General features: G+C 44.9%; 1 protein-coding gene across 1 annotated transcript in view; it reads left to right on the top strand.

Annotated features, from left to right (window-relative positions):
- The first annotated feature begins 1,045 nt into the window (after nucleotides 1-1,045).
- Nucleotides 1,046-15,985, top strand: part of TRIM71 (tripartite motif containing 71) — a 107,059-nt gene continuing 92,119 nt past the window's right edge. Inside the window, exon 1 of the mRNA XM_068108766.2 lies at nucleotides 1,046-1,825. Coding sequence (XP_067964867.2) covers nucleotides 1,124-1,825 — 702 coding nt within the window. The 5' untranslated portion in view covers nucleotides 1,046-1,123. The remainder of the gene's footprint in view (nucleotides 1,826-15,985) is intronic.

Genomic DNA, 15,985 nt, shown 5'->3' with positions numbered 1-15,985 from the left:
TGGGGTTTGGAGAGGGATCGGGATCGGTGTGGGAGGGCGGAGGTGAGGGATTTGGGGTTTGGAGAGGTAGACGGATCGGTGTGGGAGGGCGAGGGTGAGGGATTGGCGGTTTGGAGAGGTACCGGGATCGGTGTATGAGGATGAGGGATTGGGGTTTGGAGAGGTACCAGGATCGGTGTGGGAGGATGAGGATGAGGGATTGTGGTTTGGAGAGGTACCGGGATCGGTGTGGGAGGATGAGGGATTGGGGTTTGGAGAGGTACCAGGATCGGTGTGGGAGGATGAGGATGAGGGATTGGAGTTTGGAGAGGTACCAGGATCGGTGTGGAAGGATGAGGATGAGGGATTGGGGTTTGGAGAGGCATCGGGATCGGTGTTGGAGGATGAGGGATTGGGGTTTGGAGAGGAGAAGGATCGGGATCGGTGTGGGAGGGCAGAGGTGAGAGGTGTGGGATTGGTGGTTTGGCGAGGTAGAGGGATCGGTGTGGGAGGGTGGAGGTGAGGGATTCGGATTTGGAGAGGTATCAGGATCGGTGTGGGAGGGCGAGGGCGAGGGATTAGAGTTTGGAGAGGTATCGGTGTGGGAGGGTGGAGGTGAGGGATTGGGGTTTGTAGAGGGATGGGGTTCGGTGTGGGAGGGCGGAGGTGAGGAATTCGGATTTGGAGAGGTATCAGGATCGGTGTGGGAGGGCGAGGACGAATGATTAGAGTTTGGAGAGGTATCGGTGTGGGAGGGTGGAGGTGAGGGATTGGGGTTTGTAGAGGGATCGGGATCGGTGTGAGAGGACGGAGGGGAGGGATTGGGGATTTGGAGAGGTAGAGGGATCGGTGTGGGAGGGCGAGGGTGAGGGATTGGAGCTTGGAAAGGGATCGGTGTGGGAGGATGGAGGTGAGGGATTGGGGGTTTGGAGGGGTAGAGGGATCGGTGTGGGAGGGCGAGGGTGAGGGATTGGAGTTTGGAGAGGGATCGGTGTGGGATGGGGTTTGGGGCAGCGTTGCGAGCGTTATGAGGGGGCGGAGTTGGGGCTCGGGCGGAGTGGTTCGGGGAGGAACAGCGAGAGAGAAGGGACGCGGACATCAGCCGTAGAAGCCGGGATGCGGCGCCGCTGAAAGCTCGGCCGTAATGGCCGCGTTCGCGGGTGGCCCCCGGAGCCAGGTCGCGTCCCCTCCGGCGACCCCACAGCGCTGCCCACTATGCCGGGAACACTTCGGGTTCCGGGCCGCGGCCCCGCTCCGCGCCCTCCCGTGCCTGCACGCCTTCTGCCCGCCGTGCCTCGAAGCGCGACGTCGCCGGGATGGTCGCCTCGCCTGTCCCACTTGTCATCGCGAAGCGGCGCTCGGCGAGGCGGGAGTTAACGGTTTGCCGTCCGGACTGCTGCTCTCCCGCCTGCTGGACGCCGCGGGTCTCGCCTCCACGGGCAACGGGCGACCGCGGTCTCTGCTCCCCGCGGGCAACGGTGCCGGCCCGGGGTCTCCCGGACCCCTGAGCGAAGGAAACGGGGCCTGGGAGACCGGGGCCGTGGCCATTCACAGCATGTCACCCCCGGACTCACCTCCGGGAAGTCCGGGTGCTCACGGCGGCGGTTCGGGCCCCGAGTCCATGTTGAGGACCCCGGGTCGCTCCCGCCCGGTCGCCGAACCTGCTCCGCTCCCCGACCACTTCCACAGTCTCCGACTCCGTGGACCACCCGGTCCTGTGGGTCGTCCTGCCGGACCCGCCGCCTATCCGCGTCCGTCCTTGGTGTCTTCGCTACCTCTGTCCACCCTGAACACCCTATCCGCGGTGGGAGACCGAGGCCCCTTGTGTCTGCATCATGGAACCGAGGTGAGTCTTGCTGGACGCTTCGTGATTGTGGATCCGGTGTTGAAAATGCCGCCATAACTGGTCTCCGATAACGAGGGTCCGTTGATGCACATGAACTCGTGGGGGTTTGTCTATCACATGAACTCGTGGGGGTTTGTCTATCACATGAACTCGTGGGGGTTTGTCTATCACATGAACTCGTGGGGGTTTGTCTATCACATGAACTCGTGGGGGTTTGTCTATCACATGAACTCGTGCGGGTTTGTCTATCACATGAACTCGTGCGGGTTTGTCCATGACATGAACTCGTGCGGGTTTGTCCATGACATGAACTCGTGCGGGTTTGTCCATGACATGAACTCGTGCGGGTTTGTCCATCACATGAACTCGTGCAGGTTTGTCTATCACATGAACTCGTGCGGGTTTGTCTATCACATGAACTCGTGCGGGTTTGTCTATCACATGAACTCGTGGGGGTTTGTCCATCACATGAACTCGTGCGGGTTTGTCCATCACATGAACTCGTGCAGGTTTGTCCATCACATGAACTCGTGCGGGTTTGTCCATCACATGAACTCGTGCAGGTTTGTCCATGACATGAACTCGTGCGGGTTTGTCCATCACATGAACTCGTGAGGGTTTGTCCATGGTATCCATTTGTTTGTTGTGGTTTTACCCTCATCGGGTTCGTTTATTATAAGTTTACAAGTTCCCAACACCCGAGCTTGGAGGTCTCTTTTCCTGCTACGTCACCCAAGGAGTTCCATGAACATGAAAACCCGTTCGTTCTGCGACCGATGAATTCTGTTTGTTTATTTGGATAGATGTGTTTACTTATTACGTACGCATGGTGTCTCAGATCACTTCCCGATGGGGAGGAGACCCGGTGACCGCAATGTGCGTCCCCCAGCCCCCTCGGTATTGGAGGTGGAGGAGATAATGGAGGATGAGCACGTGTTCGTCACAGATTGTAATCTCGATGGTTTGAAAGGTTTATATCTTACATGCTCATGAATAGACATTTTATCAACATTATGAGAGCACAACAAAGATGACGAATGAAGGAGTGTGTGTGTGTGTGTGTGTGTGTGTGTGTGTGTGTGTGTGTGTGTGTGTGTGTGTGTGTGTGTGTGTGTGTGTGTGTGTGTGTGTGTGTGTGTGTGTGTGTGTGTTGTATGTTATAAGTCATCAATGTATTTATGCACATTATCGAGTCGGATATAAAACGATGCTCTAGGGAAGGGATGAGTGCAGAGGGCAAGTATGGTGGGGGGGGGGGAGGAGATCGATTTGGGAGGAATGAGGTGGAATAGTGGGATGGGATGCAGTGTTGGTTGTGTTGTTGCCTCCTCATTCATGTCCTTCTGTTGTACACTATATGTGCACTTGTCCAACACTGTTCGAGGTATGTGCTATCACTTGTCCAACATTGGGTGTAGTTTATGCAGATACTTGTCCAACACTGCATGGAATATGTGCAGACACTTGACCAACACTGTGTGGAGTTTATGCAGATACTTGTCCAACACTGCATGGATGGAGTATGTGCAGACACTTGTCCAACACTGTGTGGGATTTATGCAGATACTTGTCCAACACTGCATGGAGTATGTGCAGACACTTGTCCAACACTGCATGGAGTATGTGCAGACACTTGTCCAACACTGTGTGGAGTATGTGCAGATACTTGTCCAACACTGGGTGGAGTTTATGCAGATATATGTCCAACACTGCGCGGAGTATGTGCAGACACTTGTCCAACACTCGGTGGAGTTTATGCAGATACATGTCCAACACTGCATGGAGTTTGTGCAGACACTTGTCCAACACTGCATGGAATATGTGCAGACACTTGACCAACACTGTGTGGAGTTTATGCAGATACTTGTCCAACACTGCATGGATGGAGTATGTGCAGACACTTGTCCAACACTGTGTGGGATTTATGCAGATACTTGTCCAACACTGCATGGAGTATGTGCAGACACTTGTCCAACACTGCATGGAGTATGTGCAGACACTTGTCCAACACTGTGTGGAGTATGTGCAGATACTTGTCCAACACTGGGTGGAGTTTATGCAGATATATGTCCAACACTGCGCGGAGTATGTGCAGACACTTGTCCAACACTCGGTGGAGTTTATGCAGATACATGTCCAACACTGCATGGAGTTTGTGCAGACACTTGTCCAACACTGTGTGGAGTATGTGCAGATACTTGTCCAACACTGCGTGGAGTTTATGCAGATACATGTCCAACACTGCGCGGAGTATGTGCAGACACCTGTCCAACACTGGGTGGAGTTTATGCTGCAGACACTTGAGCAGACACGGTGATTTCCCTGATGCCATCAGTGTGATATTTTCATGTTATTCTGTTTGTGAGAATGTGCAGGTTGGAGAGATTTCCATGGATTTCTTCGCTGTCTGAATGCCCGAGTCACTTCTGAGATATGTCCGTCTAAATGACTGTTAATACGATATGAATCGTGATGCAGGCTTTCGATATAAACAGATACTGGCACATTGGATTTGTGAAGCGATAAAAGCATCAATATTGGGGCCTGCAGGTATGCACACTCACCTCTAAGGTGTCTAGCCTGGTTTTGAATCTCGAATCGGCTATAAAATGTCATCCCGGTGTTTCACAGCCTGGGAGATTCATCGACATGTCTGCTGTTCCTTGGGCGTCCTGTCTGCGGGAATTATTAGGTGGACGTTAAAGATCCCACGGTGACCTTTGCGAAGAGTAGGCGAGCTATCTCCGGCACTTTAAACAAATTTTAAATCCCTGCCTAAACTTTACTCGAACGTTCGGCCTGGTCCTCCGGTTCGTGAAACACTTCGCCCAAAACTTCCCCCGACCTTGGCAGTGCGAGGTTTGTTTGGTCGTACACGTGACGCCATCTTGCAATGTAATAGTGGCATGACTCGAGTCATGTTAAGTGTGCGCCTTTATGATTCCCATTCCCCCGATAAACATGCTATAACATCACCATCACCGAGCTGGACTCTCTGCCCTTCAGCTCAGACATAAAAATAACAACCACAGGTACATACAAACTAGACCGACACAGGTACATACAAACTAGACCGACACAGGTACATACAAACTAGACCGACAGTCTAACAACGGCGTAGCCGGGGTTGGGTCTACTGAGTGGAGGATCTGCTGTCCCCTGTCATGTGATCAGATCCCCAGCTCTGATTGGTGGATGTTTGTGAGGAACATGCATAAACACACCAGACGGACAGACAAAGGCTGTTCAAGACGGCATTGCCTTACACTTACAGGCTACGCCGGGCTGCCGAACCACGTGACCAATGACCATCAATTTTTTTTCCCTTGACCAATTTATCCCGAGATCACTCTCAAGAAATTTCATACTGATTGGATCAAGCATTCGACTTGGCGATTTATGACGTAATAGTGAAGTCACCTATGACATCATCATGAACATATTTTATTCCCCATGGAGAGTTATTTACAATGAGCCATGTCTCATTTTTTTCTATTCAGCACTTTCAGAGATATAGAGGTGCAAAGTTTTACTTTTTCAGAATACCCTCCTCTCCTCTCGATTACCCCCGAAAAAGGCAACTTTTTCGGGCGTGGATCCGCCCACAATGGGCGCAATACGCCCACTCTAGGCAGGGCACAACTAGATCATGATATCAACCTCCCACCCAAGTTTCATCAAGATCGGATTATATCATCGGGTAGTTATGCTGCGGACAGACAGACACACAGACAGACAGACACACAGACAGTATATATATATATATATATATATATATATATATATATACATACATACATACATACATATACAGACTTGGCATTTAATATGGAATATTTTTTTGTGGGGGTGAACTTCCTTTTCAAGATGTCTTAGAACCAAAAGTTCATTGGAATTATGTTGAAATTATTCTAGATTTTGTTAATGTGACCTTTAAAAGAAACAAAAACCACATTTGACATTTCGAAACAAATAAATTGATCCTTGAAAGTGATGTAAACTGATATCGAACCCAATTCATGGACAGTACTGTGTTAAACTTCTGTACGTTTCCAGAAGTATCTCTTTATTTTGCACATTAGCCAAAAAATTTTTTAACAAAAACAAAAGTTAAACAAGTACACATACATTCAAAGTACACCGCCCCATGCCAAATAATTAAATATGCTGCAGCGCGGCATTGCCGGGGCGCCTCCGGCGCCCGGCAATACCGCAGTGCAGCTCATTGAGGCTGCATTGGGAGGGAGAGGTGTACACTAATTGATTGATTAATTGTATAATTAAAATCAATAAAAGATTATCACAAAATATTTTCATAATCAATTGGCTAATCGCATAACTAAACCACTAGTGCTTCATCCGAAGATGTATCTTTTAGAAATTTAATTAAATAAGTCATTTATAAAAAATTAAATAATTAATTGATTACTCAATAAATAATTAATCGATTAATCAATAAATACTTAATAGATGAAATGATTAATCAATAAATCAAAAATATCCTTGATAGCCACATCACTTGGTCACTCATGTCCAAATATTAGCTTCCCAGCTCAAAAGGTGCCTGAGATATTGGCCAAATGAGAAAGAAAATAAATAAATGATTAATAATGAAAATAAATAAATAATAATCATAAAAAAATTAAATTATTAATCAATTTGGTCAGAGAACACATAAACTACCACTATTTCATCAGAATCTGTAACTTTAAAAAAAAAAATTTTTTTGTCATTAATCGAATAATTAAATAATTAATCGATTAATTGATTAATTAATAAATCAAAAATATCCTTTACAGCCAAATCACCTGGTCATTGGCATGTCCAAATATCAGCTTCCTAACTCAAAAGGTGCCTGAGTTAATAATGGTCAGAAGAGAAATGAAATTTAATTAATTAAATAAGTACTTAATTAAACGCTAATAATTAAATAACTCCTCAATTAATTGATTATTCAAAAAACAAAAAATACCGTATTTGACAAAGGACTTGCTCACTACTGTGCCGAAATTTCAGCTTCCTAGCTCAAAGGATGGCTGAGATATCGTTCGGACAACCAAGAAAGAAAACAAACAAACAAGAAAACAAGTACACATACATTCAAAGTACACCGCCCCATGCCAAATAATTAAATATGCTGCAGCGCGGCATTGCCGGGGCGCCTCCGGCGCCCGGCAATACCGCAGTGCAGCTCATTAAGGCTGCATTGGGAGGGAGAGGTGTACACTAATTGATTGATTAATTGTATAATTAAAATCAATAAAAGATTATCACAAAATATTTTCATAATCAATTGGCTAATCGCATAACTAAACCACTAGTGCTTCATCCGAAGATGTATCTTTTAGAAATTTAATTAAATAAGTCATTTATAAAAAATTAAATAATTAATTGATTACTCAATAAATAATTAATCGATTAATCAATAAATAATTAATAGATGAAATGATTAATCAATAAATCAAAAATATCCTTGATAGCCACATCACTTGGTCACTTATGTCCAAATATTAGCTTCCCAGCTCAAAAGGTGCCTGAGATATTGGCCAAATGAGAAAGAAAATAAATAAATGATTAATAATGAAAATAAATAAATAATAATCATAAAAAAATTAAATTATTAATCAATTTGGTCAGAGAACACATAAACTACCACTATTTCATCAGAATCTGTAACTTAAAAAAAAAATTTTTTTGGGTCATTAATCGAATAATTAAATAATTAATCGATTAATTGATTAATTAATAAATCAAAAATATCCTTTGCAGCCAAATCACCTGGTCATTGGCATGTCCAAATATCAGCTTCCTAACTCAAAAGGTGCCTGAGTTAATAATGGTCAGAAGAGAAATGAAATTTAATTAATTAAATAAGTACTTAATTAAACGCTAATAATTAAATAACTCCTCAATTAATTGATTATTCAAAAAACAAAAAATACCGTATTTGACAAAGGACTTGCTCACGACTGTGCCGAAATTTCAGCTTCCTAGCTCAAAGGATGGCTGAGATATCGTCCGGACAACCAAGAAAGAAAACAAACAAGAAAGAAAACAAACAAACAAGAAACCAGAGTGAAAACTGAGTACTCTCTTTCAGCGTGCGTCACTGCCGAGCCCCCTTTGGTGCCCGGCAATGACGATTTGCAATGCCTGGAGATGGCATAGGAAAGGAGCGGTGTACAACAAGAAAACAAACAAGAAACCAGAGTGAAAACTGAGTACTCTCTTTCAGCGTGCGTCACTGCCGAGCCCCCTTCGGTGCCCGGCAATGACGATTTGCAATGCCTGGAGGTGGCATAGGAAAGGAGCGGTGTACAATTATGACTGGGATTACGGACAGTAAAATTACAGTTCAGTACTTCGTGTAACCCCCACGAGCATTCAGGAGAGCACGTACACGTTGAGTCATGCTGTTCACTAGATTTGCCAAGGTTTGGACAGGAATCGCTTGCCATGCAGTGACAATAGCCTGCTGCAATTCACGCACAGAGGTCGGCTGCTGGCCAAGTTGTCGATTTGATGCGTTAATTCTGCCCACAAGGTCTCTATCGGATTCATATCCGGGGACATGGCAGGCCACTCCATATGCTCTACACCACGGTCAGCAAGAAAGTGTTGGATCATGCGAGCATGATGAGGCCGTGCATTGTCATCTTGGAAGACAAAGTTTCCTCGAAAGGCTGCATGAGCAAATGGAAGCAATGTTTCTTCCAGAATGGCCCTGTACTTGAACTGGTTCAGGTTTCCATTCCGAACAACGAGGTCAGTTTTGCCCCCTGCATGAAAAGCAGCCCAAACGGTCACCACACCACCTCCAGCTTGGACTCTTGGCACTATACAATCTTTGTTGTAGGCTTCATGCACTTGTCTGCGCACTCGGACGCGGCCATCTTGACGATAGACCAGAAATCTAGACTCGTCACTGAAGATCACGTGATTCCAGTGTCCTGGCTGCCATTGACGGTGCTCTCTGGCCCACTGCAATCGGTGCTGGCGGTGTTGTCTGGTCAGACGTGGCTTTCTCAGGGGACGCCTGGCACGATAGCCTGCTTGAACCAGTCGTTGGTTGACTTGCCTTCTGGATACAGGCACATTTGTCAGTTGCTGCCACTCAGCCCTAAGCCGATTACCTGACTTGGTACGGCCATTGCGGACTAACCGGTGCAGCTGGCGATCATCCCTCCTTGTGGTTCTGCGGGGACGTCATGGCCTCGGTATTGGAGTAGGGACACCACTCTGAGCATTTCGTTTCAGGATCTTTGACACCTGACCTTGAGTGATGCCATACTGCCGAGCAATAGCACGCTGTTTCATGCCGTAATTTCGTAAAGCCACCACTCCATGACAAACAGCATTGTCAAGTTGACGGACCATCTCCAGAGGAAGCGGCAATAACTTTTGGAGACGTGCAGCAGTTGTTTTCCACTAATACAGAATGCAACAACCCTTATATACCCGATTGTGAAGACAATCGTCAAATGCACCTGTCCGTACATTTTGCCACGCCACCTGTGATATAATCCTGTTGTTGACTTCTTGCTGCGATAGACAATCAGTGACATGGTTCTATTAATAAATAAATCACCAAAGTGTAAAAGAAACTCACCGGATTGATATACTGAGTTAAGAAAGTAAACCCTAAGTGTTGTGTTTGTGTGTTGTAGTAAACCCTACTAAGTGTTGTAGTAAACCCTAAACGTTGTGAAAGTAAAGTGTTGTGTTTGTGTCCTTCCCCCTCTCTCCCCCTCTCTCCCCATCTTGTCTACCGCTCCCTATATTATATGTTTTATGTGTCGGTTTGTCTTTCTGTGTGTTCATGTGATTAATGTTCGCTCTTTCACGAGCCTCGATATTGTATACAAAAAAAAAAAAAAAAAAAAAAAAAAAAAAAAAAAAAAAAAAAACCCAAGTCAAGAAAAAAAAAAAATTCCATATTAAATGCCAAGTCTGTATATACATACACATACACACATACATACCAAACACATACATACATACACACACATACACACATAAATAATACATACACATACACACATAAATAATACATACACACATACACACATACATACCAAACACATACATACATACACACATACATACACACACATACACACATAAATAATACATACACACATACACACATACATACATAAATAATACATACACACATACACACATACATACACACATACACACATAAATAATACATACACACATACACACATACACACATACATACATACATACAGGCATATGGACAGACAAACGCTGATTCCACACGGCATTGCCCTACGGGTTATGCTGTAAAACCCCCGTCACAGTAAGAGCATAGACCAACAAGCTAGCAGAAGAGAGAGAGGATGAACCAGGCTGGACCACAGGAATATGGGAGAGCAGAGGCTGCCATTAACATCCACCACGAGTCAGCAAACACCTGGGGACCCGTCCACTGCAATTGTTCGTGGATGGTACAGGTATCCCACCCACATCCATGGTGTCTTTCGTGAAGAATAGCAGGGTTCCAACACATTCCAAATTGCTCCCAAAATCAGATCCCCTGGAACGTCAGAACTGGCCATCTGGTTCATGAAAGACTTGGTTGGGCCAATATTAACTACCGCCTACCCTACAAGAAGGTGGTATTAATTGGGGCCATTTTAAGTTGTAGTAGTAGTAGTAGTCATAGTCGTAGTCGTCTCTTTGGTGTTGCCTCGTGTTTAGTTTGCGCCATTGTGTCCATGGCAAGGTGTGGTTTTGTCGAGTGTAACTGTGAAGTCAACCTAAAGGAAGTGGATAAATGGTGTTAAAAAAACATCGAATTCTAAAATTGGTTTTGCTGAAAATTCCTGCGTGTGGGAATTGAATGTTTTTTTGGGGTAATCGTGTACAGAAGCTTTACGGTGGCGGGGAAGGTCTAATGCTCGCATTATGAGACAGTTAAATAGTGTATAAACTCAAGGGAGATGTTGGTTTTAATTGAACATTTCTTTAGAAGAGCATCTTGACCATTTCTGTATGTTTTGTGAAATGCGGATTGCACTCGAATCCGGAAAAACTGGAACGCTGTAATGTGTCGTCCTTTCGATGTGTTTCACGCGGTACAAGGGTCTTTTTCCGTGTATTTTTGCAGTTTTTAAGCATTTATTATACACCGGTGCATTAGCCGTTGATCATGTGATTGTTTTTCCTGAAATGCCTGATCCGATGGTCATGTGGTCATTTTATGTGGCTGCGTGGTTTAAGTTTTGATATTGTGGTTTCACGGAGTTGTTCTGGTTTTAACCTTTTAAACAATTGCAGCGAAGGCTCTGAATGTGTGGTAGGAGGTTGTGAACACCAGTTTCAGTTACAGCTGACAAATGTCAAATTTGCATCATTTCATACTAGGTGGGGAATAGAGGGGTTAGCTGGATGGGGGTGTGGGAGCGTGTAGGGGTAGGGGGAGGAGGAGGGGGAGGAGGAGGAGGGGGGGGGGGGTTATCAGATGCTTCCTTATTGTGAGTTGAATGGTGGAAGTCCTGGGTCATCAGCAATTCCACTGTCTGTGTATATAAAATATAAATGACCTTCTAAACGACACTAGGAATGTGTTGCAAGATACACGTAATGCTAAGTTGTATACTTTTCTACACTGTAGATAATACTAGCAACGGTACCTGCCCTATGGGCGGGGCTTCAATTGGGAGGCCCAAATGAAAAGGCAAAATTTCAGAAATTGAAGGCTTTTTTTATTTTAAACGATTCATATAAACATCCCTTAAATCATATCACACGCAAATCATCAAAAGCTAAACAGTATTTGTAGAATTTCATTAAAAGCCACATCACTGTGGTCTGATCCGATGGTCATGTGGTCTGATCCGATGGTCATGAATTAACACCAGGGGGGTTGACTCAGCCTCTCATCCTTCCTAGGTCGGCAAATTGAGTCCCAGTTCACTGGTGATTCCCTGTGTGTCGCAAGAGGTGACTAACAGGGTTGGTGGCAAGAAGGGCATCCGGCCATAAAACATTGCTTCAAAAAGGGGACCACGGTGCCCAAAAAAGGCCAACCCCTGCTCTGCGGGGAAAAATGGCCTCGAAAGGCGGTTCCATGGGGACTTGGGTTCAGGGCTAAATTGAAATTGAGAAAAGGTATATGAGAAGGAATGACAGTTATGGGATGGAGAGGGAGGCTAAAGAACCTTGGGAGTAGAGAATAGTCGTTCTTTTCGTATAGCCGAAGATGGCCGTTCTCGTGTGATACGTGAACATCTTGATGCGTGATTCTGTTACTCCCACAACCGAAGGTGGATGGATGGAGGTTATGTTTTCTCCCCCGTCTGTTCGTCTGTTCATCTGTCTGTGAACAGGATATCTCAAAGTTGTGGACGGTTGTTTGTGAAATGGGTTTGTTGTTTTTGCTTTGTGAAACTTGTGAAATATTTGTGAAATAGTTGTTTGTGAAATAAATGTTAGCTCTTTCACGAGCCTCGATTCAGTATACAAAAACAAAAACAAACAAAAAAAAATATCGGTAAATATTAATCCATCGTGTTTGGAAAAACTGTAAAATTGGAAAATTGGAAAATTGGAAAAAAAATTGGAAAAACAATATAGCCTATTTTACTCCAGGGGGTCCCAGGATTACCCACCCAAAATTTCGTTGCGATCGGTTCAGCCGTTTTTGCGGTACCTGGGAACAGACGGACAGACATTTGATGAATTATGTAACTACGTCCTTGTCAGGTCGGCCTGGGAATGTTTCTATGTCTACGACGGTATCTGGGAGCTCGTTATTTTGTTCCTTTGCTTAGTGCGGATATCCTGACCCTCGTTAAACGCCGAGTGAGTGTTACCGCCCTGGCAGAGAGAATCAGATCATCTGTAACCACCATTTTCATGGGAACTCGGCACTTCTCTACCTGTGCGGTTCCACGAGGACCATTAACCGGAACGTTGATAGACGATGACGCTCAATCTCATTGATATCATGTAAGAGGGCACGTTGCCATACCTTTGGTGGGTAGTATTGGCCTTACCCAATTTACCTATTATTGGTACAGTGCACACATGAACACTTTTTATATAACACGAAGGCTCGACAGAGTATTGTACATTGGAGTTGTCCGCCTGTCCGTGTGTTAGTCTGTTATCAGTTTTTTGTTACCATGATAACTTGAGAACCACTCAAAGGGATTTGAACCAAATTTGACAAAAGTGTGAACTGTAATACAAAGATGAACTCAGTACATTTTGGGTTAAAATATCAAAAGGTCAAATCAAAAGGTCATGTTCCCTTTGAGAATAATTTTGCAGACCATAACTTGAGTTAGAAACATCTGATGTTAGAAACATCTTTTGACTCTCCCTCTTCAGAAGCATCTCTCTTTTGTCTCTTCCTCCTTCTCTCTCTCTCTCTCTCCCTCTGTCTCTTCCTCCTTCTTCTCTCTTTAGAAACATCTCTCTTTTGTGTCTTCCTCTTTCTCTCTTTCTCTCTCTCTCTCTCTCTCTCTCTCTCTCTCCCTGTCTCTCTCTCTCTCTCTCTCTCTCTCTCTCTCTCTCTGTCTCTCTGTCTCTCTCTCTCTGTCTCTCTCTCTGTCTCTCTCTCTGTCTCTCTCTCTCTGTCTCTCTCTCTCTGTCTCTCTCTCTCTGTCTCTCTCTCTCTGTCTCTCTCTCTCTGTCTCTCTCTCTCTCTCTCTCTCTCTGTCTCTCTCTCTGTCTCTCTCTCTCTGTCTCTCTCTCTCTCTCTCTCTCTCTCTCTCTCTCTGTCTCTCTCTCTGTCTCTCTCTCTCTGTCTCTCTCTCTCTGTCTCTCTCTCTGTCTCTCTCTCTGTCTCTCTCTCTCTGTCTCTCTCTCTCTATCTGTCTCTCTCTCTGTCTCTCTCTCTCTGTCTCTCTCTCTCTCTCTCTCTCTCTGTCTCTCTCTCTCTGTCTCTCTCTCTCTGTCTCTCTCTCGCTGTCTCTCTCTCTCTATCTCTCTCTCTCTGTCTCTCTCTCTCTGTCTCTCTCTCTCTGTCTCTCTCTCTCTGTCTCTCTCTCTCTGTCTCTCTCTCTCTCTCTCTCTCTCTCTATCTCTATCTCTATCTCTATCTCTATCTCTATCTCTCTCTATCTCTCTCTCTCTCTCTCTCTCTCTCTCTCTCTCCCCCCCCCCCCCCCCTTCAATTGAGATCAAACATAATCGTGGGTTGATATCTGACGTGGGTGGAGGCCTATCCATCCACACATTCGCATCTTATTTGATAGCTTTGGAAACCCAACACGACTTGCGTTCTCCACTCAAAGGTCAAATGTGATTCGGAATCCTCATCTTTTAATGTCGAGAAATCTCAAACCCTAAAAGTTCAAATGGTATATCCTCGAGAGCAAATGATGAATTTGTCTTGAGATTAGGGGTACAGGAAGTGTGCTTGCTGGCTTTGTTAATACATAGCAAATGACATGTTCAGCATGTGCACGCAGTGATCATGTTTATTACGGCAAAGAACATGGAGGACAACTTTGCGGGGACACGCCGACAACTTTGCGGGGACAGTACGTTGGTTCGCCGGACTATGTGTTGGTTGCAGTGTAACACCGTGTGATGTATTTTCAAACGGAATATTTAAATTGTTTTGACCGTTCTTCAACGGATGTGGATGCACATGCATGAACCTTCCTCTCCCCAACCGCTTCCTCTGCCGTGCCACTCTTTACAGAAGTCACTGGTGAATCGCCCCGTAGAGGAAGCTGATTCATTGCATGATTCAAAAGGGTGTTAACTACTACCACATAGCTCACATTAAATGGATACAGAAAGTTGAAAATTGTCCTAATGTGAAGTCAAGAAGATCCCACCATTTGACGCAGCGAACAGTGCATGAAGTAACCCGATTTGCCCGGATTGTGATCCAAGAAAGAACTTCCGTTCGGTTTTTTCCCCACAACATTTACTCCCATAAGATGTGTTTTCATTACAAATCAGCAATTGTGCAAAACATTCAGGCAAATATAAAATGTGATTGGTGAATGAGAATGACCAAACATCTATTCTTGTGAGGGACAAAGGAAATGTCACGCTACAATCACGGACCGGAGATGGCCGCAACAAATTCTCCGACACATGCTCTGCTCGGGGTTGATAAAGGATGCAAAGTGGAAAAATAAAACGAAGTAACAACTTGATCATATCTAGTAATTCAAGTGCAACGTTTTATTTTGGAAACTTTTGAACATTTCGTTTTAATGATTTCTTGAGATACATTAGTAATGAGCAAAAGCTCTGGAGAGCAGGCAAAGGAAGCATATGGGCCTATGTTATAGCATTAGCCCACATTGTAAACCCCACCCTCCTCCTTTTCCTGCCCACGTCCTGAGTGCCTCAGGTCACCTCCTGGCGTCTGTAATTAGTGGCCGCAAAAGCTGCCTCTTTCTGTTGCCAGAAGCTCGATTATCCAGGCCTGTTGGTGGCGTTTACGATACCTTAAATAATCCATGCCACATTCCCATCATGTAAAGTTTGTCTGTGATCGCTGTGTCAGAGGACCGCAAGCTGGACTCATATCAAGTAATTTTTGTGAGGAAAAAGATTAAATGTTTAGAAACAAAAAGAGATGACATGGTAGGGTTTCTGAAGTTTCAAAAAGTCGGAGTCTTTGTTAGAGCGCAGGGAGGTCTGCGTATTGCTGTGCAGTCCGATGTGCTTAGCATTACCCGGTGGACAGTTGTTATGAGAGCTTTGCAGCACGTGGTCAGCAGAAAAGGAAGTCTTTTTTATTTATTTATTTGTATACAAGATCGAGGCTCGTGTAAGAGCTAACATTGATCACAAAAAGACAAACTGACACATAAAACATATAACATATGATAAAGGGAGCGGAAGAACAATATGGAGAGCAGGGACATCGGGAGATCTGTGGGAGGGAGAGGGTTTGGGGGGAGGAGGTGTGGGAAGAGGGGTGGGGGGATGGGAGAGATAAAAAAAACACATGGACACTGCAAAGACTTCCAGGAAAGAAGTCGCTATTTAAAAAAAGTGGATCCGGGGTGAATTAACGGGGTGTCGAAAAAATCAAGGTTTTGGATGTCTTTTTTTATTTTTACATTGTTCAAGGATCCGTTTGATAGATCATTGAAAAGTTTTATCAAAACAATAGAAGCACCTCTTTGTGTCACATGCATCTATCTGTGTCAC

The sequence above is a fragment of the Myxine glutinosa genome, chromosome 2, assembly GCF_964187855.1.
Source record: "Myxine glutinosa chromosome 2, kmMyxGlut1.1, whole genome shotgun sequence".
In the NCBI taxonomy this organism is placed as follows: Eukaryota; Metazoa; Chordata; class Myxini; order Myxiniformes; family Myxinidae; genus Myxine; species Myxine glutinosa.
This window is presented reverse-complemented; position numbering and strand designations above follow the sequence as displayed.